This window comes from Armigeres subalbatus, chromosome 2, assembly GCF_024139115.2.
Source record: "Armigeres subalbatus isolate Guangzhou_Male chromosome 2, GZ_Asu_2, whole genome shotgun sequence".
NCBI classification, from domain to species: Eukaryota; Metazoa; Arthropoda; class Insecta; order Diptera; family Culicidae; genus Armigeres; species Armigeres subalbatus.
Genome location: NC_085140.1, coordinates 155,780,205 through 155,807,991, shown reverse-complemented (window position 1 = coordinate 155,807,991; position 27,787 = coordinate 155,780,205). Strand labels below are relative to the sequence as shown.

At 46.0% G+C, this 27,787-nt stretch overlaps 2 protein-coding genes and 1 long non-coding RNA gene across 3 annotated transcripts; all 3 read right to left on the bottom strand.

The window, feature by feature from the left end:
* Positions 1-89: 89 nt before the first annotated feature.
* Positions 90-21,982, bottom strand: LOC134211052 (uncharacterized). The gene is made up of 4 exons (XR_009978916.1): positions 21,617-21,982; positions 21,396-21,556; positions 20,903-21,122; positions 90-284 (listed from the first exon to the last, which is right to left on the bottom strand). It is a non-coding gene; the product is annotated as an uncharacterized LOC134211052 (long non-coding RNA).
* Positions 21,983-23,898: 1,916 nt separating this feature from the next.
* LOC134215342 (rho GTPase-activating protein 100F-like) lies at positions 23,899-25,286 on the bottom strand. Its single transcript, XM_062694555.1, has 3 exons — positions 25,050-25,286; positions 24,285-24,981; positions 23,899-24,222 (listed from the first exon to the last, which is right to left on the bottom strand). Exons 2-3 carry the CDS (start codon positions 24,514-24,516, stop codon positions 24,122-24,124), a joined length of 333 nt encoding a protein of 110 aa, XP_062550539.1. The 5' UTR covers positions 24,517-24,981; positions 25,050-25,286; the 3' UTR covers positions 23,899-24,121.
* A 751-nt stretch (positions 25,287-26,037) lies between these two features.
* Positions 26,038-26,927, bottom strand: LOC134215340 (rho GTPase-activating protein 100F-like). Its single transcript, XM_062694554.1, has 2 exons — positions 26,444-26,927; positions 26,038-26,375 (listed from the first exon to the last, which is right to left on the bottom strand). Exons 1-2 carry the CDS (start codon positions 26,748-26,750, stop codon positions 26,302-26,304), a joined length of 381 nt encoding a protein of 126 aa, XP_062550538.1. The 5' UTR covers positions 26,751-26,927; the 3' UTR covers positions 26,038-26,301.
* Between the last annotated feature and the right edge of the window lie 860 nt (positions 26,928-27,787).

Sequence of the window (27,787 nt, the reverse complement as noted above, 5' to 3'; positions counted from 1 at the left end):
ATGTAATACAGTCCAATATATATGGTGAAATGTGCTGAATATAGATATTTTCGAAGGGATGCGATTATTTTGATGGTTAAATATTGTGTTTTTGCCACATTTTTAATTTTTATTTTATTTGCACATATTTCATTGTTCATTTTTTATTAAATGGCATGGCGGTAGATGAGCAGCTTCTCACTTGAAATTCGCAGGCCAGTCCCAGACGAGTTACCCTTGAAGGAAGAACTGGAAGAACATAACCGAGCGGCGCAAAAATCGGTGGTCTTGGAAGACTTCAGACTCTGGAAAACGAAAAAAAAAAAGGTTTGTTATAGCAGGTGAGGAGCGACGATATTTATTTGATTATCAATAAAGGCTACTAGGTGCTACTAGCTTCCATTCGATCAAAAGTATTCCAACAGAAGTTGCTCCTGAATTCCCACCTTCTGGATTTCCGGCAGGAGTTTCTCCTAAAAATGCTCCACGAGTTTGTTCTAGAATTGCTCTAAAAGTTTCTCCTGGAATTGATCCTTCTGGTGTTTCTCCTTTTTGAATTGCTTCATATGTTCCCCCGGAATTGCTCCAGGAATTTATCTTGGAATTGCATAAGAAAGTCCTCCCGGATTTCTGTCAAAAGTTCCACATGGAAACCACGATTCCCTTCTGAAATTACTTCATTAATTCGTCTTTGAATTGCTTAAAACGGATTTTCTGAAATTGTCCAGGAGTTTCTTCCCAGGTGACCAAGAGTTTCCTTAAAAGTACGTTTTTCGAAGATTTTGCTCCAAGGGCTCCTCCTGGAATTGCCCCAGGAGTTATTCTCACAATTACACCCAGGGTTTCATTCTGGAATCTCTCCAGATCCGTCTGTAATTCCTCCAGGAAACCGGCTTAAAATTTATTGCTTCTGGAACTACTCCACGGGTTAACTCTGGAATCGCTACAGAAATTCATCTTGATATCGCTTGATAGAGTTCCTCCTAGGTTTCTGTGAGAGTTTTTCGTGGAATTGATCCAGAAGCTCCTCATGAAACTGCTCCAAAGGTTTTTTTTGGAGCTGCACCAAAAGTTTCTTCTGGAATTGATCCCAGAGATCCTACTGAAATTGTTCCAGATGTTGATCTTGGATTTTTGTCACCAGTTCCACGCCGAAACCCCATTAGGAATTGTTCCAGAAATCTCTCCTTTAGGAATTGCTTCATGAGTTCCTCTTAGAATTGAAGAATTAAGAGCTTTCTTCTGGAATCTCTCCAGATCTAGCTACCGAAATTTTTTCAAGAGTTCCACCAAGATACCTTATTATGATTTGCTCCTGGATTCCCTCATTGTGGGGAACTGTTTTAGATTTCCTCCTGAAATTGCTCCAGCATTTCCTCGTGCAATTGCTCCAGGGGTTTCTCCCGGGAATCGCTCCAAGAGTTACTCTTGCAATTTCACCCAGTTCCGTTTGTAATTCCTCCAGATCGGCCGGCAATTCATCCAGCAGCTGCTCCTGGAATTGCTTCATGAATTACCGCTGGTATTGCTCCTGGATTTTATCTTGGAATTACGCCTAGAGTTCCTCCTAGGTTTCTGTAAGAGTTCCTCATGGATTTCATCCAGGAGTTCTTCATGGAACTGCTTCAGAAGTTTCTTCTAAAGCTGCACTAATAGTTTCTGCGGTGATTACCCCAGGAGATCTCGTTAAATTGCTCCAGATGTTACACGTGAAATCCATCCAGGAGTTCCTCTACGAATCCTTGGTGTTCCGTCGGGAATTCTTGCAGAATTTTCATCTGGAATTTCTCAAGGAGTTCTTGCAAGAATTACACCAAGATTTCATCATGGAATTCATCCAGAAGCTTCTAATGTAACTGCTCCAGAAGTGTCTTCTGGAGCTGCACCGTGAGTTTCTATTGGAATTGTTGTAGGAATTGCTGCAGAAGTTCCTCCCGGATTTCTGTCAAGAGATCCACTTGGAAACACTACGAAGATTTCCTTCTGGCATTGCTTTAGGAGTTCCCCTTGGAACTATTTTAGAGGTATCTTCTAGAATAAAATCGCTCTAGGAGTTCCTCCTAAAATTGCTTCAAAGGTCCCTCTTGAATTTTGTCCATAAATTACTGTAATTGACGTGAATATTAACAACGGCGGCGGTAACCATGCCAGCTGCAAAGTCTGTCCCAAGGGTAAGCAGTGTCGGTACACGTTCAGCAAGCAAGGCCTCGTGCTGCGGAAATTCTCAACGTCGTTCACTCCGACGTATGTGTATCAATGGAGTTGAGTTCCTTAAGAGGTAGTCGATATTATATTAAATTCGTAGACGACAAGTCCCAACGCATGTGGGTGTATTTCCTCAAAACCAAGCCCAAGGCGTTTGAACGTGTTCAAACAATTCCATGTAATGGCGGAGAGGCAATCTGGCAAGAAGTTGAATGTGTTGCGCACCGACAATCATGGCCCGTGGTTTCGATGGTTATCTGAAGCTACTCTACTACTCCAGCTACTGTTCATAGTTCACTGCGGTACTTGTTTGCGATGGCGGCCAATTACATTCTCCAGGTGGAGCAAATGGACCCCATCACCGCGTTCCTGCAAGAAGATCCGGAAGAGGAAACATTCAGAACATCAGCTGGTGTGCCGCTTGAACAAGGCACTTTACGGTCTCAAGCAATCTAGTCGGGTGTGGAATATCAAGCTAGACGCAGCATTGAAAAAGCTGGATCAGATCCCATTCGAGTACGATCCATGCCTGTACTATTGGACCGATGACGGGAAGATACTGTTCGTTGTGGTGTACGTTGACGACGTGCTAATCTTCTCCAACGACGCAGTACAGTATTCCATATGGAGGATTTGGGATCTTCAGCGAGCTGTTTGAGTATCCGTATTACCCGTACGAAAGATTTAGTGTCGTTAGACCAGACGGCATATTTCGAGTCCATCTTGCGTCGATTCAACATGTAGTATGCGAAAGCTGTTGCGACACCGATAAACACCGGCGAGAAGCTTTCGAAGGAAATGCCTCCGAATACCGCAGAAGAGATCGAGCAGTAACAGAAAGCTGTCGGATGCCTGATGTGTCTGGCACAATGCACGCGGTCAGATATACTCTTCGTTGTGAACATGCTGAGTCGCTTCAACATCTGTTCTGGACCGAAGTACTAGGAAGCAGTGAAGCATCTTCTTCGATACCTGAAAGGCACAACGAAAATGTCATTAAACTATTCTGGGACCGGCGAATCGAAGCTCGTTGGTTATTCTGATGCGGACTAAGCATCTGATGTCGACGAAAGGAGGCTAAGTTTCACCTAGAATTGCTCGCAAAACTCGTTTAGGTTCGGCATATTTTGATTCTTTTGCCGAGATCCGCACAGTCGAGTGCTCGGTTAGTGACTTTCTGCTGATATCTCAACTGAAAAATTAGTTTGTACTGCGGCACTCAAAGGAGCCACCGTAAACATACGTTCATTCAGCCGATATTCCAGCAAACGAACTTAAACCGAGATTTGCACAGCCGAGATCGGTGGAAAAATTTAAGTGTGCAGAAGTTACTCCCGGACTTGCTCAAGGATCTTATCTTTGATTTGCGTCAAGAGCTCCTCCTAGGTTTCTACCAAAAGTTCCTCATGGAGTTAATCCATTACCTGAAGAAACAAGAGGAATATAAGCGAAATTTTGAGAACAATTTCAGTGTTAATACCTGGAGCAACATCTTCATTTCTATAAGAACTGCTGGAACAATAACAGGAAAAACTCCTGGAGCAATTCCAGTGGAAACTCTTGAATCAAATTCAGAGGGAATTCATGGAGCCATTTCAGTAGGAACTACTAAAGCTGTTCTCGATGTTTGTAGGGTTAAGAACGTCCGCCACAAGTAGATTTTCGTTCAGCAAATTACAACGCTTGATAGAGTTGGTTGTAACGTAGCTTTAGATAAATCTGTTTGCACGTATAGCTTTAAGGACAGTTCTACCGTACTATATGTGTTCCTTGTGTGTCTAATTGCATGGAATTCACACGATTTTATAGAGAACAAACCACTAATTTTAGTTAAGGATATTTAGCTCGTATTTAGCTTTCTGAAATGATACCGTTCGCTGCACGTTTCCGTTTCAATAAACAGCAAGAAGCCGAATTAATAATAGACAGGTTACCTTCATCTACATGTCATCCTCCGTCATCCTGACAGGTCTGTCAACGGGTCAACCTGCCGTATCGGCCGTCACATTAGCGTGACCAGCAGTGCTGCCAGTGTTAACATCCTCTCCCCCGTAATACTGGCCACCAGGTCCAGTCTTACTAACTTCATCCACCTCAAGTACCGCTAGCCTAGCCACTGGCCTACGCACAAGACCCCTCGCAGTTTGAACCATAGCCTGCCTAATTCTCCCATCCGCCCCGGGAATCGCTTTAACCACCCTGCCTCTTATCCATTCGTTTCGTTTCCCGTCACCAACTACCAGCACTAACTGACCCTCCGTTAAAGGTTTTGCTTCACCACACCACTTTGGCCTCTTAGTCAGTGTGGGGAGGTACTCCAGGATCCATCTTCTCCAAAACACATCCAGCTGATGCTGTACTTGATGCCATGACGACCGTATACCTTGCGCTGCATCGGTTGCCTCGACCACTGGTTGCCGAACGCCACACGAGTTTCCCAGCAAGAAATGGTTCGGTGTGAGTGCCTCGCTCTCGTCCGACGTTAGTGGCAAATACGTTAGTGGTCGTGTATTAACGATAGCTTCGGCTTCCACCATGAATGTAATCAACGCTTCGTCATCCAGCTTGCGATGGTTGTTGTATGACGTCTCCACCGCCACTTTGATAGAGCGGACCATCCGCTCCCAGGCTCCACCCATGTGCGGAGTTCCAGGCGGATTGAATACCCAATTGGTAGTGGTCCCAGTGAAAGTTACGGCCAGGTCCTCAATTTGCTCCTTCAGTAGTCTAGCGGCTCCCACAAAATTCGTGCCGTTGTCTGAATAGATCTCGGCAGGTGCACCTCGGCGGCAGATGAAGCGTCGAATACATTTGACGCACGAGTCCGTAGTGAGATTATGAGCCACCTCGATGTGCACTGCCCGTATTGTCAAACACGTGAAAACGGCTATCCAGCGTTTAGCGCTGCTTCTACCTACCTTCACCGTCAACGGTCCAAAAAAGTCCAGGCCAGTATACGTAAAGGGTCTGGCGAATGACGCCATCCTGGCTAACGGGAGCGGCGCCATGCGGGGAATCTGCGGTAAGCTCTTGTACACGCGGCACCACTGGCACGCTTTGGCCACGCTGTTAATCGCCCTTCTAAGTCTCGGAACATAATACAGCTGACGAACTTCGTTCACGACAGTTTCGGTGTTACCGTGTCGGTACTTACGGTGATAATATTCCAGTAGCAAGGTAGTGAACTTGTGACTCCTAGGAAGGATTACTGGAAACTTCATCTCCTTTCCGACATTTGGAGCCTCCGCTATTCTACTATCCATTCGAATGATGCCTTGTTCGTCTAAGATTGGACATAGCTGATAGAGAGCGCTGCTTTTTCCCACATAGATTCGCTCATTTGGAGGTTTCGTCTGGTTGCTTTTCAAGATCACCATCTCATCTGGGAAACATTGCCACTGTGTCTCGCGGATTAGTAGACTTTCTCCCTTTCGTAGCTCTTCTGAGGATAATGGACCTACGAATAACTTCTGTCTTGCTAGCTTCTTCTTGATGTTGCTTATGAATCGGTACACGTAGGCAATGGACCGTATAGCACGTTTCAGTTGAGAAAATCTATCTAGTTCCATCAAACCTCCAGTAGTTTGAACTGTCCTATGAACGAAGCATGGACGTAGCTCTTCTTCGGTAGGTGACGTCAACGTTCGTTGTACTGGCCATTCTGATTCCGCTAGTTGAAGAAACGCTGGTCCCTTGAACCAGACACTGTTTGCTTTTAGGTCTGGGCCATTTCCCCACTTCGTGGCAATGTCGGCTGGATTTTCTTTGGAGGGAACCCAACGCCAGTCCTCGACATCGGTGGTCGTAATTAATTCTCCTATTCTGCAGGCTACAAATTGTTTATATCTGCGATGATTAGCTCGCAGCCAGGAAAGAACTGTTGCGGAGTCGCTCCAGAAGACTTTTCGTGTAACTTTCAGTGTGTGGTTTTCTTCGACGAACTGTGAGAGACGAGCACCGAGCACTGCGGCTAGCAGCTCCAAGCGAGGTATTGAAACAGTCTTCAGCGGGGCCACCTTTGTTTTCGCCGAGACAAGTGCACACTCAGGGGAAACCGTCGGAGTTCGAAGTGCGAAAGTAGACTACTGCGCAATACGCAGATTCGCTGGCATCCACAAATATGTGCAGTTGGAGATTTCGGTACCGCTCTTTGGTAGCACCTGGGAAGTAGCAGCGAGGTATCTTAAGACTTGCGACATCCTTGATCAGGTTTGTCCAATTTTTCCACCTTTGATGCAGACCGTCATTCACTTTTTCGTCCCATTGTATCCCTTCTCTCCATACTTCTTGCAGCAAGATTTTGCCATGTACCACGAAGAGGCTCAGTAGGCCGAGTGGGTCAAAGAGCGACATCAGACACTTCAACATCTGTCTTTTTGTAGGACGTTCATCGTCTCTTAACGAATTAACGATTTCAGGTTTCATTTCAGTTGAGAAACTGAAGGCGTCTTCCTGCGTCAACCACAAGAGCCCGAGAACCCGATCATAGTCTGTTTGTTTGTCAGTAGTAAAAGCCTTATCTTGTTTGGATGAATCCATAGATACTCCCAAAGCAATCAAGAGGTCACTGCTGTTCGATAGCCAATTCCTCAGTTCGAAACCGGCTTGCTGGTGAACGAAACGCATTTGTTGGGAGACTTCGATAGCTTCGTGAACAGATTCATAGCTCTCTAGCGAATCGTCCACGTAGTGGTTGTTAAGAATGCCTTCGACCGCTCGGGGATACAATTCTTGGTAATCTTTGGCGTTTTTGTTTTTCACATATTGAGCTGCCGCTGGGGAGCAAGTTGAACCAAAGGTGGCTACATTCATGAAATACACCTCTGGTACGTCGGAAGGATCGTTGCGCCAAAGGAATCGTTGAGAGTGGCGGTCTTCTTTTCGTATGTAGATTTGATGGAACATTTCCTTTGTATCTGAAGAAACTCCAACATTGATCTGACGGAAGCGCAATAGAACACCAGGAAGTGCGGTCAGATGACGTGGACCTTTTAGCAGCACTGAATTTAGTGAGATACCATTGACTGCCGCTCTTGCATCCCATATCATGCGAACTTTTCCCGGTTTTTGAGGGTTAACAACTGCTCCTAGCGGTAGATACCACACACGGCGCATGTCGCCGTTAGCTAGTTCTTCTTTGGTTGCGTGATGGGCATATCCTTTCTGTTGGTAGTCTTCCAGTTGTTGTTGTAATGCTTGCTTCAGTTCTGGATTCCGGTTCATACGTCTTTCCAGGCACTCAAGCCGCCGCAGAGCCATGTTATAGCTTTCAGGGAGCTCTATGTGGTCGAATTTCCACAGAAGGCCGGTCTCGAAGTGGTCGCCTACCCGGACAGTTGACTCCTCTAGTATTCGTTGTGCACGCTTCTCTTCATCCGACACAAGTGGTGCTACTGGTTTCGTTCCAACTTCGTCCGTGGTGAAGAAATCTTTGACGAGATCGTGCAGCGTTTGATCGGCGACACACCCACAGGCATGGTAGTTGATCGACGCCATCTGACTGTAGTCCGCTGAACCACCATATATACACCAACCTAATCTTGTTTTCACAGCCACTGGTTCGCGTCTAATTCCTTCGCGCGTCTTCAATGGGACTATCAACTCCAGGTTGTTAACTCCGATCAGCAGTTTTGGAGCTGCTTTGGTGTAGCTCGCCACCGGCGATCCTTGAGATGGCCGTACTGCTTCGACAGCTGATCGTACGAAAGTGTTTGCGTAGGTAATGATAGCTCCTTAACGGTTTGAACTTCTTCCAGTGAATACTTTCTCCCATCAGTCGACGAAACGATTAACGACAACTGCTTCGAATCGTTCTCCGTTCTAGTCATATTCCCCGTCCACAGCAAACATAGTGGCGCCTTAACACCATTAACACCAAGTTTCTTCGCCAGGCTATCCTCAATAAGTGTCAAGGACGACCCATCGTCGAGAAAGGCGAAGGTATTCACTTTCCCTTTTGGTCCATGCAAGGTAACCGGCACAATCCTAAAGAGCAGGGACTGTTTCACTTGTCGGTGAGTCTGGTTCTCCGCAATGTTCATCACTGATGGTGTCTTCACAACCGAACTGCCGCGCGACGAGTGTAGCAGTGGATGATGGCGAAAATCGCAACCATTTGTACCGCAGGTGCTGGTTTTTCTACAACTTCTTCTGCCGTGAGAGTTCAAACAATTTCTGCAAAGTGCACTGGATTGTACAAACTTCCAACGTCCATCCACCGAGAGAGATTTGAACGCTTGGCATTCCTGGATACGATGACCAATTTTCTTGCAAGCCAGACACGCCTTGGCTTCCACCGCGTTGATTTCGGCTTTGATTTTAGGTTCACTGTGGTGAGCAATGATGTTTCCTCTTGCCCTAGAATTGTACTTCGTTGGAGCACTCGGTCTTACACTGCTGCTGGCGTAAACGGTCACTTTGCTCACTGCTTTCACTACACTGGACATAAAACTTCCAAACGTTTTTAGATTCACTTCCGAAAATCCCTGGAGATATGAGCCCCATTCCATTTGTAGATGTGGTGGTAGTTTGGCAACGAGTTCCGCGAGGAGGGTAGGGTTTGACAGATGGACGGATTGACCAGCAACTTCCAAATGGTCACAGAGACTTTGTATAGACATTCCAAAATCAATAATGGTTTGGAATCTATCCACTTTCGGTGAAGGGGCTGATCGTACCTTTTCTAGAAGCGCTGAGATTAGCAACTCAGGCCTCCCATACAACAAATGCAGAGTTTCTATGATGTGTGGTACAGATTCAGGCAAAAGCAAACGGCTTTGAACAGCTTCGTATGCTGCGCCTTTCAAACTACGCTGAAGGCGACAAAGGTTTTCGGCGCTAGAGTACCCACAAGCGAGTGTAGTGTTCATAAAACTGCTTATGAATACTGGCCAATCAGCCGGATTGCCAGAAAAGGGGGGTAAATCACGCGGCATAACTTGCCTGGCGGCTAACTGCGAGGGGGAGGGGGCAAAGGTGGCTATGTTTGCATTAAGCAATGGTGATTGCGTGGGCGATAAGGCAATACTACCAAATTGCTTCATTAGATGTTGGATATTGGCATCGTTATTATTTTGCGGTACATGTAGAGGATTATTATCTGGCCTACCTGATTGTCCGGAGGGAGGGAAGGGGTAAGAGGTTGGTACAAACCCCGATGCTGGCACAGACCAGTTTGACGCCACCGGTTGATGTATGGGTGGTGGCTGAGGATTTGTTGATGTGCGTCCAGGTAGCGACGCAGCCGACACTGCGTGTGGTCGTGACAGTCCTGTGGCGGTATGTGTAGGCGCTTGCAATTGCGATACCCGTACAAACCGCGGAGGCACTACAGATGCGTGTTCAGGTGCGGAAGGTGGAGGTAGCACCATTGAAGGTCCAGGTGCCGACGGCGGTGCTGCTACCGATGAAGTTCTCCTTGCCGGCGCGGATGCTGTCATTGATGCTGGATGATGTTGCGATGAAGCAGCCCATACTTCTGGTGGTTGAGGTAATGATGATGATTGTGGTGGAAGTACTACTTCAGAACCGCCTACCAATGAAGCAGACTGTGTTTGAGTTGGAGTGGATTGAGCCAATGGCACCGTACCAGTGATCTTATTAAAAACCACGGATTCGACAACATTTTGTTTCGAACCTGTTTTAGAATCTGCTGCCATCGTTTTGACTGTAGTCAATTTTTGGGTGGGCAGAGCAGAATGTTTCAGAGGACTATGCAGGTTGACGTCTGAACACTGGACTGAATTTTGGACTCCGACGATAGTTGGCGTAGCGATAGATGGACCGATCTGATGGGAGGATGCTGGTGGCAAGAAGGTGGAATGTACATCCGCGATTGTTGGAGCGTGCGGGGCTCCTGTTTGCTCTGCACAGCTGTTCACCCATTGAACAACCTTATCGATTTTAGACCGCTTACTCAATCGGCTGCCTTTACTACGAACACTTTTGTTTTCTTCTTCCAGCTCCAACTGAGATTCAAGTAGCTTATATTTGTCTTCGATGAATTTCTTCTGCATTGCTTGGAGCTCTTCCAGCTTCTCAAGCTGTAGATTCAATCTGGCTGAGTTTCCTGATTTTACGGAGTTGTGAGACGCATGTGATTTAGACGCTATGCTAGCTATTTCGTCCACCTGACAGTTTTCACATGACCAGGCACGGTTGTCGATCGAATCAGAAACCCCAGCACACGTGAAGTGCCACCAGGTTTGGCAAATATCACACTGCACCATGCTTTCCTCGCCGTTTAGGCGATCGCACTTTACGCAATCTGACCGTAGTTCGTCGAGCGTGTGTGCGTGTTGCAAAGCAAGATCTTCATGCATGTCCGGAACCGATTTACTTGTTTCCATGACCGACGAGTTATTCGTAACTGCTGAAGATTTATCTAAAGTTTTGTTCTCGATGTTTGTAGGGTTAAGAACGTCCGCCACAAGTAGATTTTCGTTCAGCAAATTACAACACTTGATATAGTTGGTTGTAACGTAGCTTTAGATAAATCTGTTTGCACGTATAGCTTTAAGGACAGTTCTACCGTACTATATGTGTTCCTTGTGTGTCTCGTTGCATGGAATTCACACGATTTTATAGAGAACAAACCACTAATTTTAGTTAAGGATATTTAGCTCGTATTTAGCTTTCTGAAATGATACCGTTCGCTGCACGTTTTCGTTTCAATAAACAGCAAGAAGCCGAATCAATAGTAGACAGGTTACCTTCATCTACATGTTATCCTCCGTCATCCTGACAGGTCTGTCAACGGGTCAACCTGCCGTATCGGCCGTCACATTAGCGTGACCAGCAGTGCTGCCAGTGTTAACAAAAGCAATTCCAGGATGAGCAATCCCAAGTAACCAAAAGTTCCTTTAAGAGTACGTTTTTCGCTTAAGCATCTCAGTGAAGCTGATTAAGCACAAAACGTACTCTTAAAGGAACTTTTGGTTACTTGGGATTGCTTCAAGACTTTCTCTTGGAATAACTCCAGGAGGTACTCCTAGAATAATTCCAAGAGAACTGATGATGAAATACCAGTAGGAAATCCTGGAGGAATTCCAAGAGAGCTGCTGAAGCAATCACAGTAAGAATTCCAGTAAGAGGAGGGTGATCCCAAGAGAACTGTTGGAACAATTACAGAAGAAACTTCTGGAATAATTACAGGAGGAACCCCTGGAGTTTGCTAGGACTAATTACAGGAGGAAATTTTGGAACACTGGCAGGAACAATTCTATGAAAAACTGGAGTAATCCGACAAAGAACTTTGTCCAATTCTAATGGAAATCCCAAGAGAACCGCTGGACCAATTATAGGACGAACTCCTGAAGCAACTCAAGTGAGGAATCCTGGCTGTAGAAACTCTTTGATCAATTCCCGTTAGAATCAATTTCTCCAGGAGTTCCTCTTGACATAACTCTAGAAATAACTCCTGTTGCAATTCCAAGAGAACCGCAGAAGCCATTTCAGTAAGAACTCTTGAAGCAACTGCAGGAGGAGTTCCGGGATAAATACCTGGAGTAATTCCACGGAGAACTTTTGGAGCAATTCCAAGAGAACCACTGAAGAGTGGTAGCAAGGGAGAAGCCACCACCATCCGGTAAAATAGGAAATCGAAGCAATTCCAGTAGGAACTGCTAAAGCAATTCTAAGAGTTCCGGGAGAAACTTCTTCAATGGGAACTCCTGGAACAATTACAGGATCCATGGGGAAATTAAAGAAACAGTTCCGGGAAACTCTTGAAGCAATTGGAATAATTACAGAAGAAACTCTTGGAAAAATTACAGGAGGAATCCCTGGGGCAATCGCAGGAAGAGTTCCGGGTGAAACTCCTGGAAAGTGGAGATATACCAAGAGGAGCTCCTGAAGCAATTCCAGTTGGAACTCCTGGAGCACAAGAAACTCCTGTTAGAGTTTCAAAGAGAACTGCTAAAGCAATACCAGTATGAATTCATGCAGCAATTACAGAAGTTCTGGAGAAATTTCAGCGGGAATTCCTGGAACAATCCCAAGAGGAACTCTATTGTAAGAATCCCAAAAGAACTCCTTAACCAATTGCAGGAGTAATTACAGGAGTTCCGGTAGGAGCTTCCGGAGTTATTCCAAGAGGAGCTCCTGAAGCAATTCCAATAGGAACTTCTGGAGGAATTCCAGGAAGAACTTCTGAAGCAAATTCAGTGGGAAATCCTGAAGCAATTTCAGTATGGATCAATTCCGTAGGAACAATTGCTCCAGGAGTTCTTCTGTGAATAACTCCAGGAGAAACTCCTGGAGAAATTCCAGGAACTATTCAAAGAAGAACTCTTGTAGTAATTCCAACTGCTGGAACAGTTACAGGAGGAATCCCTGGAGCAATTACAGCAGGAGTTCCTGGAATTATTCAAAAATTAGCTCCTGAAGATATTCCAGTAGGAACTCCTGCCTAGTGAAATTACAAAAGGAGTTCCCAAAGAGACTTCTGCAACAATTCCAAAATGAATTTCACAGGATCTGCTGGAATAATTACAAGAGAAACTCCTGGAAGAATTACAGGATGAATCCCTGGAGCAATTACATGAGGATTTTCGGGAAGAGCACTTGGAGTTATTCCAAATGGAGCTCCTAAAGCAACTCCAATAAGAACCCCTGAAGCAATTCTTATGGGAACTCTCCAGGGAGAGTTTTAAGAGATCTTTTGCAGAAATTCCAGTACGAATTCGTGGAGCATTAGAGACAACATCCTTGAGAATTTCGAGCGGAAATTCCTGGAACAATTTCGCCAAGGATTGTAGAGCAGACAGACAAACAGACGTAACACTGAGTGAAATTACTGTTACGCCTATTTGTCTGGGATTGTAGTGTACGAATGAGTATAAACACTTTTACTTCCTTATGGAACCTGTACACCTCCGGTGGTGCAAAGGGCCAACTTGAAAGATCTCCATCCTGAGCGTTGTCCAGCTATCGCTTTAACCTGTTGCCAGGTTAGATTTCGGTCGACTTCTTCTATTTCTTTATTGAGGCTTCGCCGTCATGAGCCTCTGGTTCTACCTGGCGATGTCCCGCTGGGATCCAGTCTAATGCTTGTTTACAGATTTCGTTTCCGCTCCTACGTAGAGTGTGGCCGACCCAGCCCCACTTCCGATCCCAAATTTCTGTTGCTATCGGCCTCTGATGGCAACGACGATGGAGCTCGTTGTTTGAGGTCCAGTTGTGAGGCCACCAGGCCCGTATTATATACCACATGCATCTGTTGATGAACACCTGCAGCCGTTGAGTTTTCTCCACTGATACACACCATGTTTCGCTAGCGTATAACAGCACAGATTTCACGCTAGAGTTAAAAATTCGTATTTTGGTGCATTCACCTCGTACTGTGCTTCGATGAGGCCTCGTGATTGAGACGGTCGAAAGCTTTTTCGTAGTCAATGAACACCAAGTAAAGGGTCTCCTGGAATTCGTTGACCTACTTCAGAATGATACGGAGCGTCTCGGCCGGGAAAGTTGCGGTGTCCCAGATATTACTAAAAAAACGATGCACTAGTTGAGCGGATGTCATGGGGTCAGCTTTGAGCATTTCGGCTGATATGCGATCGACCCCTGGAGCTTTATTCGATTTCATGGTTTGGATGGCTGTTTGAATCTCTAGCAGTAATTGTATTGACGCGTGTTATACGTCGGATCCTACACTGCAAAAATTCCACACATTTTTACTGGCAAAAATCCATTAATTTAATTCATGATTCTAATTAGTGCACACATAACCACTCTCCACGCGAAGTACAAATATAATCTATAATCAAATAAAATGTATGTGTGGTCTCTAATATGCAGTTATTGAATTTATGTGTGGGTACAAATTGCATATATTTCGGTCGCCAAATTGCAAAAATAAATGTGTGCGACAAATATATTCAATATAAAGAATTTTCTCGGTGTAGGCAGATCATGCGAGGTGGTAGTGGCCTGGCTGGCACTTGAAAAAGGTGTTCGAAGTGCTCGAACCAACGTTTCAGCTGGTCCGGTCGGTCATTCGCGTCTTTCACAGGAATCAATGCATTCATCTTCGCCCCGCTTAAGTCTCGTGAGATATCGTAGAGAAGGCGAATGTCCCCGGTTGCTGCGGCTCTCTCTCCTTCGTCGACCAGAGAGTCTGGTGACGCTCGCTTGTCCCGTCGATATTGTCGGCGTAGCACCAAGTTAGAATTCGGAAGTCGGGACTTCCGAACCGAACTTTCTTCCGAAGTTTTATTTGTCAAACTAGTTGATGCGTTGTTTAGCGCATCTTTAGGCGAATCCAGCGCACTACTTCCGAAGTTGGGAAAGTTGCCTGTATCTGGAGAAAAATCCAACTTCGGTATTAAAATCGGTATAAATTTATTCCGGATACACAATATGAGCTTTTTATTTCCTTCTCAAGAGCCGAGTATCATTGACGGGCTAAGACTTTGACTCCTCTGGTTTTTGATCGCTCTATCGCGGCTTTGGCTTCTCTTCGCTCCTCTATCTTCCTCTAGGTCTCATCGGTGATCCATTGATTTCTCTGGGTGCGCAGTTCGCCCAGTCCCAGTTCTTCAACGAAGGACCGTTTCACCGTGGTATCTTCCAGTCGGCGTGTGTTGAACCGTCGTCCAACTCTCTCCTCCTGCCGAAGAATCCGCGCAATGCGCAGGCGTATTTCACCGATGATGATCAGACGCGATATCGGCACTACGTTTATTTCGTGCATCAAGAAAGCTCCGTTTCCATTTTTGGCTGATTTGATTGGCTTTTGGTCGATTTGATTTTCTGTAAAGCCGTCAATGGAGACCTACGTGACCTTTTGAACGGGTCGACAAGGGAGGAGCGACTCTCTGATCACCATGTCGTTATTACCACAAAATTCTGCGAACAGCTCTGCGTCTTCGCTCATTTCTCCAAAACTATGGGGTCCCATAATGCGCTCATGGTTCGAGTTGTCGGTCCGATTTTCGCATTGAAGTCGCCGAAACAAATATTGATATCACCCTTCGAATTCTATCTACGACGGCATTGAGTTGACTGTAGAAGGTCTCTTTGTCTTGCAGATCGGCAGCATAGATTGGCGCATAGCATTGGATTATAGTAAGGTTTCTGACCCTTGTTCTAAATCTGGCAACGATTATCCTTTCATTTATAGGTTTCCATTTCATAAGCGCAGAGTGAGCCTGAGCGCTTAGTAGGGCGATGCCGGAGAGCGTGTTCACCTCGTAAACCAGAGTATAGCAGAACTTTTCCCGAGGGCGCCCTGTGTTTTCCAAAGTATGGCCAACGGACTTCACTCAGTCCCAGGATCTCAAGCTTCATGCGGCGTGCCTCATTGGCAAGTTGTGCCAAGGGTTTTTTTCCAGTAGGGTGGGAATCTGCATCCAGACACCGGTGGGCTACCGGCGAACGGGGTTTAGCTACTGCCGACCCGCTAAAACCACCCTGTTCACAGGCTAAAACCACCCTGTTCACAGTCTTTTCGGCATTACTTCTGGGAGGGGTCCGTGCTACTACGCACGCCCACATACTAGCTACCCACTAGCTTCAAATCACAACTAGCTACCCACTAGTTCCTCTACCTCATAACTAGCTACCCACTAGTTCCTCTACTACTTAACTAACTACCCGCTGCTACCTCACCCTCGAGACTAGCTACCCACTAGTCGCCCAAGCAACACAAGTCGAGTGAAACTGGTTGCAGCAACCTGATTGTGACTGAATCTGGTCATATATAAGTTACCGTGATTCATATGCAACATGTGTGCTGCTCGGGGCGGCGCTATCCGACTGCTGCTCGGCGCGCCAATTGCGCTGCAAGATGCTGGCAATCTGAGTGGTAGCGGCCGAGACCGCGTTCCACTTTTCAACCTCTTGACACATCCTCTGGATAAAATTATCCGGAGTAGTGTCATCTCCCGCACACCTCAAGCATTCCGCTCCTAACATCGACGAAACGAGGACATACGAATAGTACGTGCTCGGCAGTTTCGTCGACCCCTGGACAGTCCGGGCAGACGGGAGAGTCCGTATGCCCAAACCTATGTAGGTACCACCTAAAGCAGCCATGGCCTGACAGGAACTGTGTCAGATGGAAGTGGAATTCCCCATGCCTCCTATTAACCCATCTTGATACACTAGGTATCAGCCGATGGGTCCACCTACCCTTAGAAGAGTTATCCCAGTCCCGTTGCCACTTGATAGTCGAGGTGAATCTAATGGCTTTACGGGCTCCTCTGGTTCCGCGCATGTTGAAACTCTCCTCGTCTTCCCGTATGACTAGTCCAATGGGCCAATCACACAAGCTGCATCCCGTGATACCGTGCGGTAGGCACTTATCACTCTGAGACACGCTAGCCTGTGTACACTCTCCAGCTTCTGCAGGTTACGTTCGACGCTAAGCGCCGAGGCCCAAGCTGGACCGCCGTATCTAAGGATAGATACTGCAACCCCAGCTAATAACCTGCGTCTACTGAAGCGCACCCCCGAGCTATTGGACATCATCCTGACTGTGACTGTCGAAGTTCAGTCTATCGTCGACAGCACCCCGAGGAGCTTCACCTCCCGCTTGGAAATGATCTCACAGTCGCCTCCTGCGGTGATAGAAGCACTACCCTCCCCTTCATCGGTCTCGTATAAGAGTACGCGATCCTGGAAATAGCTTTACAGAATGTTGTACAGGCCCACCGGAATGCCTAATCGGAGTAACGAGAGCGCGATGGCATCCCAGCTTGCGCTGTTGAATGCGTTCTTGACGTCGAGCGTCACTATCGCACAGAATCGAGTTCCCCTCCGCTTGCGTTGTATCGCTACTTGCGCAGTTTTCACAACCGAGTTGATAGCATCCACCGTGGACCTACCCTTACGAAACCCAAACTGATTGCTTGACAGGCCGTTCGTACCTTCGGTGTACGGGGTAAGCCTGTTGAGGATAATCCTCTCAAGCAACTTCCCTGTGGTGTCCAGTAGGCAGATTGGTCTGTACGCCGATGGGTCACCTGGTGGTTTCCAGGGCTTAGGCAACAGCACCAGCTTCAGTCTCTTCCACCTATCGGGGAAACTGCGCTCGTCCAGGCATCTCTGCATGGCTGTCATGAACATGTCCGGGTTAGCCATGATCGCTGCCTTCAGAGCGAGGTTTGGAACTCCGTCGGGCCCCGGAGCTTTGTTCGTGTCAAGGGTTCGGGCCACCGCAAGCAACTCTTCGTTCGTCACCGCTGCCACTTCAGCACTCGCGTTCTGCGGTGCTGGGGGTGGCCAAGGGCTTGTGGCATGGGACGGGAAGAGAACCTCGATAATGCGATTCAACCTTTCCGGCGACCGTTCGGGAGGCGCCAGCCCCCTCTGCAGAGATGCATCCTGAACAGAACATGAGCCAAGAGCGTGCCTTGGTGTTCAAATTTTTGAACTCTGAACACAGTTCAATGTGCACTTGGTTGGTACGCAAGCAAAACGATCATAATAACTAAGATTCCTTAGATTTGGAACTATGCAAAAACATACGAGCATGCTTGTTTTCTATCCGTTAGATGCCCACGTGTTCCATTACTAGCTGAAAAATGAGTAGCATGCCGTCGCTTGAGTTTGTTTTCCTAGGATACAAGTTGCTAAGTTCGGTCAGAGCTCTTGAACAGTGTGCAGTGTTCAGAACGTTTTGAACACGAACACGCGTTCTCGTGTTCAGATGCATCTCTGCCCCTCTGGTCTTCGCCATTACTATCCTATAGGCATCGCCCCAAGGATTAGCATTGGCGTTCAGGCCTAGGTTGTCAAAACACTTCCTCTTACTGCTACTGATGGCCTTGTTAAGGGCCAACTTCGCAGCTTTGAACGTCAAGCGCCGTTCATTCCTCAACTGCTCAGAGCGAGCTCTCTGCATCCTTCGCCTAGCCCTAAGGCAGGTTGACCGAAGGTCTGCGATTGCTGCACTCCACCAGTATGCTGGCGTTCCTCGGTGGTGCCCTCCTCTGCATGCTGGCATCGCATGCACGTGACAGGACAGCTGTCAGTGCGTCCCCTGTAAGACTGTCGTGTTACCCTCCAGTCCCAGCGCCGCGGTGAAAACTTCGCTGTCGAAGCTTTGGGCCTTCCACCCACGGACTTGACGGGGATTCCTCAACCTCGATTGCTGCACACCACAGCTGATCACGTAGCGGATGGCTAGGTGGTCGCTGTGGGTGTAGCCCTCGTCCACCCTCCAGTTCAGAACGTAGCGTCAATGAACGACTCCACCCCATTTTTACGGAACGTGCTGGTTGAGCCGTCATTGGCTAACACGACCTCCAACTTTGCTAGAGCCTCTAACAAAGCTTGACCTCTCTGATTGGTGCAGCGGCTTCCCCACTCCACCGCCCAAGCATTGAAGTCCCCCGCTATGACAACCGGCTTTCGACCTACGAGGTCGGACGATAGCCTATCGACCATCCGGCTGAATTGCTCTATTGCCCAGGGACTTCACTTTCACTCCCTCACCCAGGACCTCCTGGGCCAACCTCTTATAGACGGTACCGCTCGCCTTTGCTCCACGCTTCAGCACCAAGATCAGTTCGCCTGCCTTGGTGCGTCTGACGCTTCGCACGTCCTCACCCAGTGTCGAAAGCTTTTCGGCACCTCGCATGGTCTTAAGAACGTCGGCGTACCTCTCTTTGTCGGTCTTGACCAACAAGGCTTCGCCTCTGTCCCTAAGTTTCCTTGCGGAGTGAGGACCCTCTTCCCTCCTCTTAGCTCTGCTAACGAGCTGCCAGGGATTTTCGGTCCGCTGAGCAGTCGTCGCAGGTTGGCTACATTCACCCTTGGGTTTAGTAGCCTGGGCCGCCCCGTTGCCCTTCCCTCGTGGTTTCGCCTGATTGGGTGCTCTCTCTCGACGATCGGGCGCCCTATCGGACTCGACCGTACCGCTGTCCGTAACAGTAAGGCGCCACTTAACGTTACCGGACCGACCCTCTGACTCGCCGACACTCAGGGGTGGTACCAATCACCTCTTGCGTCGAGACCTTCCTCCAAGGAAGGAGAAGGGTTCTGCCGGAGTACGGGTCTCCCCTTCCCAGTGGATGATGCGTGCCATGTTCGCGTGAGTAAAGAGGAAATGCAATATATCTTGATAGGTACATATCTTTAAATTGCTTTCACAGTCATTCCACTCTAATGAAAACGTATTTGAAGACTATAATAAAAGCAGTCGAACTGAATCCATAAGCTATTCTTCAATTGTAACTATATTATTTGAAGTTCAATTAAAACCCTGATTAATCCACATCCAGCGGTTGTGAATGGTGCCTTTCTCGTTCGTTCAAAAGGGTTAAGAAATATATGAGAAAAGTCTAAAATAACACTAATAAGTGGATAGGCCTTACTTTATATTTGTTTATATGCATTACAAAATTTCTCGCCAAATACAATTTGTTGCAAACAAATCGGATGGGCATAAGTGCCAAAAAAGTAGCGGAATTTTGCTCTTCCTGTCATGAGGTGAAAACTTTCAACATATCAATTCTGCTTGATATATATAATAACAAGTTCTGCATCTTCTCTTCACGATACATTCATAAAACACTTAAATTTACGAAGTTATTCGTTGAAATTAACATTTAAAAGTCAGACTGAATTCGCCCTATAGTAGACCCACTGAGGGTCCATAATAGGAAATTGCTTCCCTAATCGACAAAAAATCATCTAATTTTACTTTTCATGTGAGCATGTAATCAAATCATAGGACTGTACGGTAGGTTCTCCCGATGGAATTTCATAGCAAAATGATTGTGCTATAATCATGCAAAAATGGCTGGAGGGTCCACTATTGGGCTCTTTACCCTATAAGGAAGAAGATTACGAGAATCAGTTTATTTTTATTAGGTCAAGTTTTCTAAATTCATTCTTTAAAAATCAATCTATTTAATTATATGTCATTGCTGATTTAGTGCATAAAAGTTAAATGATTTCACTTGTCCAAATACTATATATTAATATATAATATTTGACTTGTCTCTTGAGAAATACTTTCTAGTTATATTAACTAGATTATCTAACTGTTATATGAGGAAAATCTATGACTGAAAAATCACTTCGAATAAAGCATTCAAAAAAATCTTTCTCTTTCTATATATTGTTTACTACCTATCATTATCTATTAAGAATGAATTCTGCAAAGCCCGGATTGAATTGATTCAGCAATAAGGAAGTATCAAGACACAGCGAATTCACTTCATTATCACCATATTGACATTGGTTCCTCGAATAATTCTTAAGATTATTGTTTGGTTGTAACATGTATTTTTTTTTTCTTTGTTAGATTGGTACATGGCAGCAAATAGCACTAGACCCAAGACAAGACCACACCATACTATACAAGTGCCTATCTCGGCTTCCGTTGAAATTATGTCTCCCAGTAAGGTGCTTGCGAGAGCAGTACCTGTTCAAAAAGACGAATTTGCATTGCATGCCGCCGAGCATTCAACGTTGGGGAGTTGCTGCACGATGGTGCTCCTCCCTATATCGAAACTTTAAAAAAATGATCTGTCGGGGAATATATTCCTCAAAATACCCGAATAGATTTTATGCGTGTTCATAGAAGCATACTGATATATGCTGTTCAATGAGCATCTCGAAGATGTTCTCGTTCTGTTCGTTCTTTACTGTCAACAAATGGACATGAGAGGAATGGGAATAACTTCGAGCTGCTCATTGAACAGCACTATTATGTTGCGTTTCCGTAGGTATCAACAAGTTGAAAAGATACAGTTTTAGTTCTTACCAATAGTTGATTGTTCCTTGGCGTAGAGTAGCTTTTGATTCCCACCAGAAATCAAGCATTCCTGAATCATCATGAACGGATGATACCATCGACAGCGGTTGCAGCCATCTCGAAGCCATGCACTTACAAATCGTCTCTCGTGGCTTCAGATTACTAAGCGCCTCCAGATTTTTGGCAAATTACCTTCATCTTGCCAGGGCAGTTAAACAAGCGAGGTAGGCTGAAACATAGGAAAATATATTTCAGTAAATTTCCGGAAATTACCATCAAAGAATGACTAGCAACCATGCATAGCATGGCAATGCTATTATTGGCAAGTAACTTTCAAAGATGTTTGGGCACAAGAATGTATGTAGAATGGACAGTATAATGAATTATCAGGTCAAATTGAGGTACAATTTACATATGGTCCCTTATCAATAATATGACGATTGTCAAAGGCGCTGTTTGTTTAGGATTTGGATTTTGTTTCAGAAAAATTGGGTTTACATACATACTTCTTGCCCAAAAAGGCCGATGATTGGGATCAGGATCAGGTTGACCAATGGGCGCACAGTCGAGGCCGGACTTTCACCGAGAATCAGCTTTCCCCCACGCCTCAATCAAGAAACTATGACACATCGAATCCTCATGGTCGTTCCGCAATACGGAATCCTGAAACATAAAATAAACAAATTATGAATTATTGTGAAATCCAAAGGGAAATATACTTACAAATTATACGCCTCCACATCCATTAAATATTGTTTTATTATCCCTTTAGCACGCAAATATTAGTTGTAAATAACATGAGTTTTTATCAAAAACTAAACAATAAATTTTGCGAATTCACTCATGAGAAGTGCAATAAATTCAAAATGGCACCTCCACGGACTGTCGGACTGAGCTGAGATAGAGAAGTGCAGCCAGATTTAATATTGCATTTTCATGCAACGCAATATTACATAAAATATGCGTAATAATACACTCGGATTTTGGAACCAGCTGGTTGCACATGTTTCTGTGTAATAATACCTTGTTTTATATCTTTATATCACACGAAGGTAACGTGATGTCAGATGGATTTTATTCTTTCTGTGTAATTTCTACGCGATGTAAACACACATAAAATTGATGTAATTTTGTATCTGTTTTTCGCAGTTACGTAGCTTTTTAACTACATCGCGCAAATTACGTCGATGTGTTTTACAATAATTTTTGCTGTGTAGTTGTATGTCTTCATTTTGTTCATGTTTATGGTCAAATTATAAATTTTATGTTTCAGGTGGTGACCACTTGAAAATCACTATTTTTTCTATTTTTTATGTTTTTCTTCAGAGGAAAAGTTAATCTATACGGCAAGATCCGGCAAAGGTAAATCACTTGGGTGTAACTTCAAGATATGGACTAAGCATTCCACGTGAAAACTCGTCCGCAAACGTCCGCAAATTAGATTCTGAGCTATTTGAATAAAATGCGATAGGGGAAGTGCTCCGGTTTTGGCCAACTTAGTGCCTAATTTAACCACCCCTGAAAAATACATATTTTTACAAAATAATCGATCAGTTAAAAGTAGCGTTGAAGAGTGAGGGATATATCTCTTGCTGGAACTAATAAAACCCTTGCGAATTGATTTATTTTTGGAGTTATTCGCAAAATTGGCCAAAATAGGAACATGGCCAAAACCGGTACAGTTCCCCTATTTCATAATTTTAAAACAAAATTTTAACATTTGTTCATAAATTACCACATTTAACGAATCCAGGAAAAAAAATAAAAAGCATGCTATTTAGCATGCATTTTGTCAAGACACAAATAGATTAATGGGTCTCCAATGAGTTTCGTTGATATCTTTTTGAAAACCTTATATTGAAATCGCTTATCTATAAATTCTGCATTGTAGAGAAATCTGTTACTACCTAGATTTAGGATGAACCCGTTTTGATTGAAGTGATCATAATTTATGAACGGTGCCTTATTATGATAGTTTCGTCATGGCTAGCTATGATATCTTGTGGGCTTCAACTCGGACATGGTAATCGTTGTTGTTTCAAGCCATGGTATATAGAATACAGGTGATTTATATTTTTTACTACAGGCTTCACCTTTTCAGACCCTAATTTTCAAGGTTAAGGTGTAAGTTAAGGAGAAAAGAGTGTTCAAGCAAAAACAGTGTTCACTTCTGTGCATGCGAATTTATACAACCATTTTTCTTTTGGGATCTTGGACATGGGTTAAAATAAGTTAGATTCTTTTTTCCTTTGTAAATGTTAGAAAATCCATTTCAGGATAAAGCTTTAACTACGGGTTTCTTGCTACTTATAGGAATATTATATATTTTAGAATCGTTCGCGTAGCGAAAGCAAAAGATTTTACATAAAACGCGAGGTTTTAATTGAAAACATATGTATTTTGACATTTTTATCTGGTTTTACACTGTTAGGTGGATAGATTTATCAGAAAAATTGCATTTTCCTGCATAATTGACAATTATTACTTCGTTCTAGGAATATCATGCCCAAATAATCGCAAAAAATAGTTTTGTCCAAGAATTGGCTTATTTACTCCTATGTGCAGCGTTGAGTTTTTTAAACTTCCCAGCAAGGAAGGTTACTCTAACTTGAGCATAATGTGCATCTAACCTGTGAGATAGTTACACTAACATTCTCTCTAACGGTTAGGGTAAAGTGAGGCTAAAGTTACGCTAGAATGACACACTTTTGTTAGGTATGTTTATGCTTGGTGCATAATTCCATCTAACCTGTTACACTCACGTTACATCAACGTTAGATATGTTTCGCTTTGGGCGGTTAGGCAGCGGTTAGGGTTGTTTCAAAAGGGATTTCATGTTGATTTATTTACACCCAGCTGTCATCGGAGGCAGAATATATATGTACTAGTAAAAGTACATATACATAACTGCCTCGAATGGCAGTTGGGTGTAAATAAGTTATCAATAAAGAAAAGGATCGTGGAAAATTATATATTTAGTAACTAAATAGTACGGAACCCCTACAATTTTTACAACGTTTTGAATTTTCGACAGAACGTGCTGTCCCGAGGCCAAGTTCCGTTCCGGGTGCAGCTTGCGGGCGTAAGCAGGCTCTCCACGAATTGCCGCAGGAGAATAGTTAGTGAAAGTGCACATCTATAACACAGCTTGTGTCGATGTTGAGGATCCCACGATCCATCCAGCAACCCGGATACGATCGCATTCCAGTACGCAATACAAATCTCGGATCATCGGATGCTGCACTTGAAGTGGTTCAGGCGTAGCCCGTAGTCCACGACCGGCAAGCAGATAGATCCACAGAATTCCGGACATTCGATTGCGCCAACCACTGTAAAAGCAAAACAAATAATTATTTCATAGTTACTAATTTGTTAACAAATTCCGTCTCACCTGTCTTATCCAGTTTGAGCTTGGAATACTCGGCCGGGTTGATGTCGATCGGATGGTGGGTGCGGGGCAGTGTTGTGCTCGGTGTAGGTGCCGGGCTCTGATGGCCGGTGAGGGCTGCTATTGCCGATGCTGGTGCGCCACCCGGACCAGCTTGAGTCATTTTCAGCAGCTGTCGCATACGCCGGACACTTGGCGAACGAATTGACGACGGCCCAATATGTTGCGAGGACATAGACCGTACCGGCGGTGAATATATGAAGGTACCACCGGCTGCTGAAGATGTTTTCGGTGTTCTTAAGGTCCATGGACTGGCGGCCAAACGCTGGCGAAGATCTCGAGGCTCCCTTCAGATGGGCAGTGAGTACTTGGGAGCTGAAAGGTTTCCGTCGTTTTCGTCCTGCAGACGGTCAGCTACACGGCTCTGGAGACCCATACATGCCCCGGGTCGATCGCGCGGGATTGAGTTAAAGTTGGCAAATTCTGGACCACCTCCAAGGGTTTGAGTGCTGTCTCGAGCTTTCGTGTATGCCATGGCCGGGTGGGCCACGATCCGATGGTGGCTTCCGTATCGCTCGAGTAATCCAACGCCGGTCGGATCATCGGTTGTTGCGCTTCATACGTTTCACACATGGCCCGTAGTCCATGACCGTAAGCAGATGGATCCACTGCATTCCGGATATTCCGATTGCGTCAACCACTGTTAGAAAAAAAGCAAAACAAATAATTAATTCATAGTTACTAATTTGTTAACATGTTCAGTCTCACCTGTCTTATCTAGCTTGAGCTTAGAATACTCGGCCGGGTTGATATCGATCAGGATGTGGGTGCGGGGCAGTGTTGTGTTCGGTGTAGGTGCCGGGTTCTGATAGCCAGTGAGGGCTGCCAATGCCGATGCTGGTGCGCCACCCGGACCAGCTTGAGTCATTTTTAGCAGCTGTCGCATACGCCGGACACTTGGCGAACAAATTGACGACGGCCCAATATGTTGCGAGGACATAGACCATACCGGCAGTGAATATATGAAAGCACCACCGGTTGCTGAAGATGTTTTCGGTATCTTAAGACCGATGAACTGGCGGTCAAACGCTGGCCAAGATCTCGAGGCTTCCTTCAGATGGGCAGTGAGTACTTGGGAGCTGAAAGGTTTCCGTCGTCTTCGTCCTGCAGACGGTCAGCGATACGGCTCCGGAGACCCATACGGGACCCGGGTCGATACAAATCTCGGATCATTAGTTGCTGCCCTTGAGACGGTTTCGACGTGGCCCGTAGTCCACGACCGGCAAGCAGATGGATCCTCAGCATTCCGGACAATCGATTGCGTCAACCACTGTTAGATGAAAAGCAAAACAAATAATTATTTCATAGTTACTAATTTATTAACAAGTTCCGTCTTACCTGTCTTATCAAGCTTGAGCTTAGTATACTCGGCCGGGTTAATGTCGATCGGGTTGTGGGTGCGGGGCAGTTTTGTGCTCGGTGTAGGTGCTGGGATCTGATGGACGGTGAGGGCTACCATTGCCGATCCTGGTGCGTCACCCGGACCAGCTTGAGTCATTTTCAGCAGCTGTCGCATACGCCGGACACTTGGCGAACGAATTGGCGACGGCCCAATATGTTGCGAGGACATAGACCGTACCGGCAGTGAGTATATGAAGGTACCACCGGCTGCTGAAGATGTTTTCGGTGTTCTTAAGATCTATGGACTGGCGCTGAACCGCTGGTGAAGATCTTTAGGCTCCCTTCAGATGGGCAGTGAGTTCTTGGGAGCTGAAAGGATTTCGTCGCTTTCGTCCTGCAGATGGTCAGCTACACGGCTCTGGAGACCCATACATGCCCCGGGTCGATCGCGCGGGATTGAGTTAAAGTTGGCAATTTCTGGACCACCTCCAAGGGTTTGAGTGCTGTCTCGAGCTTTCGTGTGTGCCATGGCCGGGTGGGCCGCGATCCGATGGTGGCTTCCGTATCGCTGGAGTAATCCAATGCCGGTCGGATCATCGGTTGCTGCGCTTCATACGTTTCACACATGCTCGGAGTCCATGACCGGTAAGCAGATGGATCCATAGCATTCCGGATATTCGATTGCGTCAAACACTGTTAGAAGAAAAGCAAAACAAATAATTAATTCATAGTTACTAATTTGTTAACATGTTCCGTCTCACCTGTCTTATCTAGCTTGAGCTTAGAATACTCGGCCGGGTTGATGTCGATCGGGTGGTGGGTGCGGGGCAGTTTTGTGCTCGGCGTAGGTGCCGGGCTCTGATGGCCGGTGAGGGCTGCCATTGCCGTTCCTGATATGTCATCCGGACCAGCTTGAGTCATTTTCAGCAGCTGTCGCATACGCCGGACACTTGGCGAACGAATTGACGACGGCCCAATATGTTGCGAGGATATAGACCGTACCGGCAGTGAATACATGAAAGTACCACCGGCTGCTGAAGATGTTTTCGGTGTTCTTAAGTACGTCATGTATGTTTTCAGCGGAACAAGAGAACCGATGCACTCGCTTCTTATTTAGGATGTCGCGTGAGGCTCGCTGTTCACATATGGCAGAACTGCTGGGTACTCGTCGCAAGCCAAGCTCGATATTAATCCGAGGAAAAGATCGATGGACTGGCGGTCAAACGCTGGTGATGATCTCGAGGATCCCTTCAGATGGACTGTGAGTACATGGGAGCTGAAGCCGTCGTTTTCGTCCTGCAAATGGTCAGCTACACGGCTCCGGAGACCCATACAGGACCCTGGTCGATCGCGCGGGATTGAGTTAAAGTTGTCAAATTCTGGACCACCTCCAAGGGTTTGAGTGCTGTCTCTAGCTCACGTTTGTGCCATGGCCGGGTGGGCCACGTGGCTTCCGCATCGCTGGAGTAAACTAACGCCGGACGGAGCTCCTTTGGAGGGATCCAGTGGCGATGGACTGTATTTCGGTGTGGGCGATGGCAGAGGAGGTTCGTAGCGTCAGCGGTCAAATGTGCCGCCGACAATGGGAGCTGCTTGGACAAGGTCGGATTATAGGCTAGACCGTAACAGTGCGTGTCTCCCGAGTGATTGGTGGTCTGCGTTTTCGACTTGTGGCAGGTGTTGATCGGAACCTCTCTGTGGAAACCTTTGGTGGGATTGCGACATGATGACACCGGTTACTGCTGGCATGCGTCGGTTGGCGCTTGGGTATAACGAGTGCACATTTTCGGCAAGACTTTCAAGCGTGGCAGCGTTCTGATAGTACGAGTACGAAGTTACGAGTGCGTTCTCTTCGGTTGTTCGGTAATGACCGACGGCGGTGGTAAAGGTTTATAGCCCCAGCTGGGTGTTTCCACTGACTAGTCCTGCCGGGGACCGTAGTACAGATCTAGCCATTCGCTCTGGGGACTGTAACTGTTGATGCCTAGTCCCATACGGGAGTGAGACTACCCTACCGTATCCCATTCGGCCCACTCTGGTGGATCTCGATGAACATGGCGCCCGGTCCGAACCATCCAGATCATTACCCTTTCGGTTCCGCGTGA

Excerpts from the sequence above, each read along its gene's own strand:
- LOC134215342 (XM_062694555.1), bottom strand. The coding sequence starts at position 24,516 with ATGTCCTCGCAACATATTGGGCCGTCGTCAATTCGTTCGCCAAGTGTC. Across the intron at positions 24,223-24,284 it reads GCTCAAACTGGATAAGACAG|TGGTTGGCGCAATCGAATGT; the intron begins GTGAGACGGAAT and ends TTGCTTTTACAG.
- LOC134215340 (XM_062694554.1), bottom strand. The coding sequence starts at position 26,750 with ATGACGTACTTAAGAACACCGAAAACATCTTCAGCAGCCGGTGGTACT. Across the intron at positions 26,376-26,443 it reads GCTCAAGCTAGATAAGACAG|TGTTTGACGCAATCGAATAT; the intron begins GTGAGACGGAAC and ends TTCTTCTAACAG.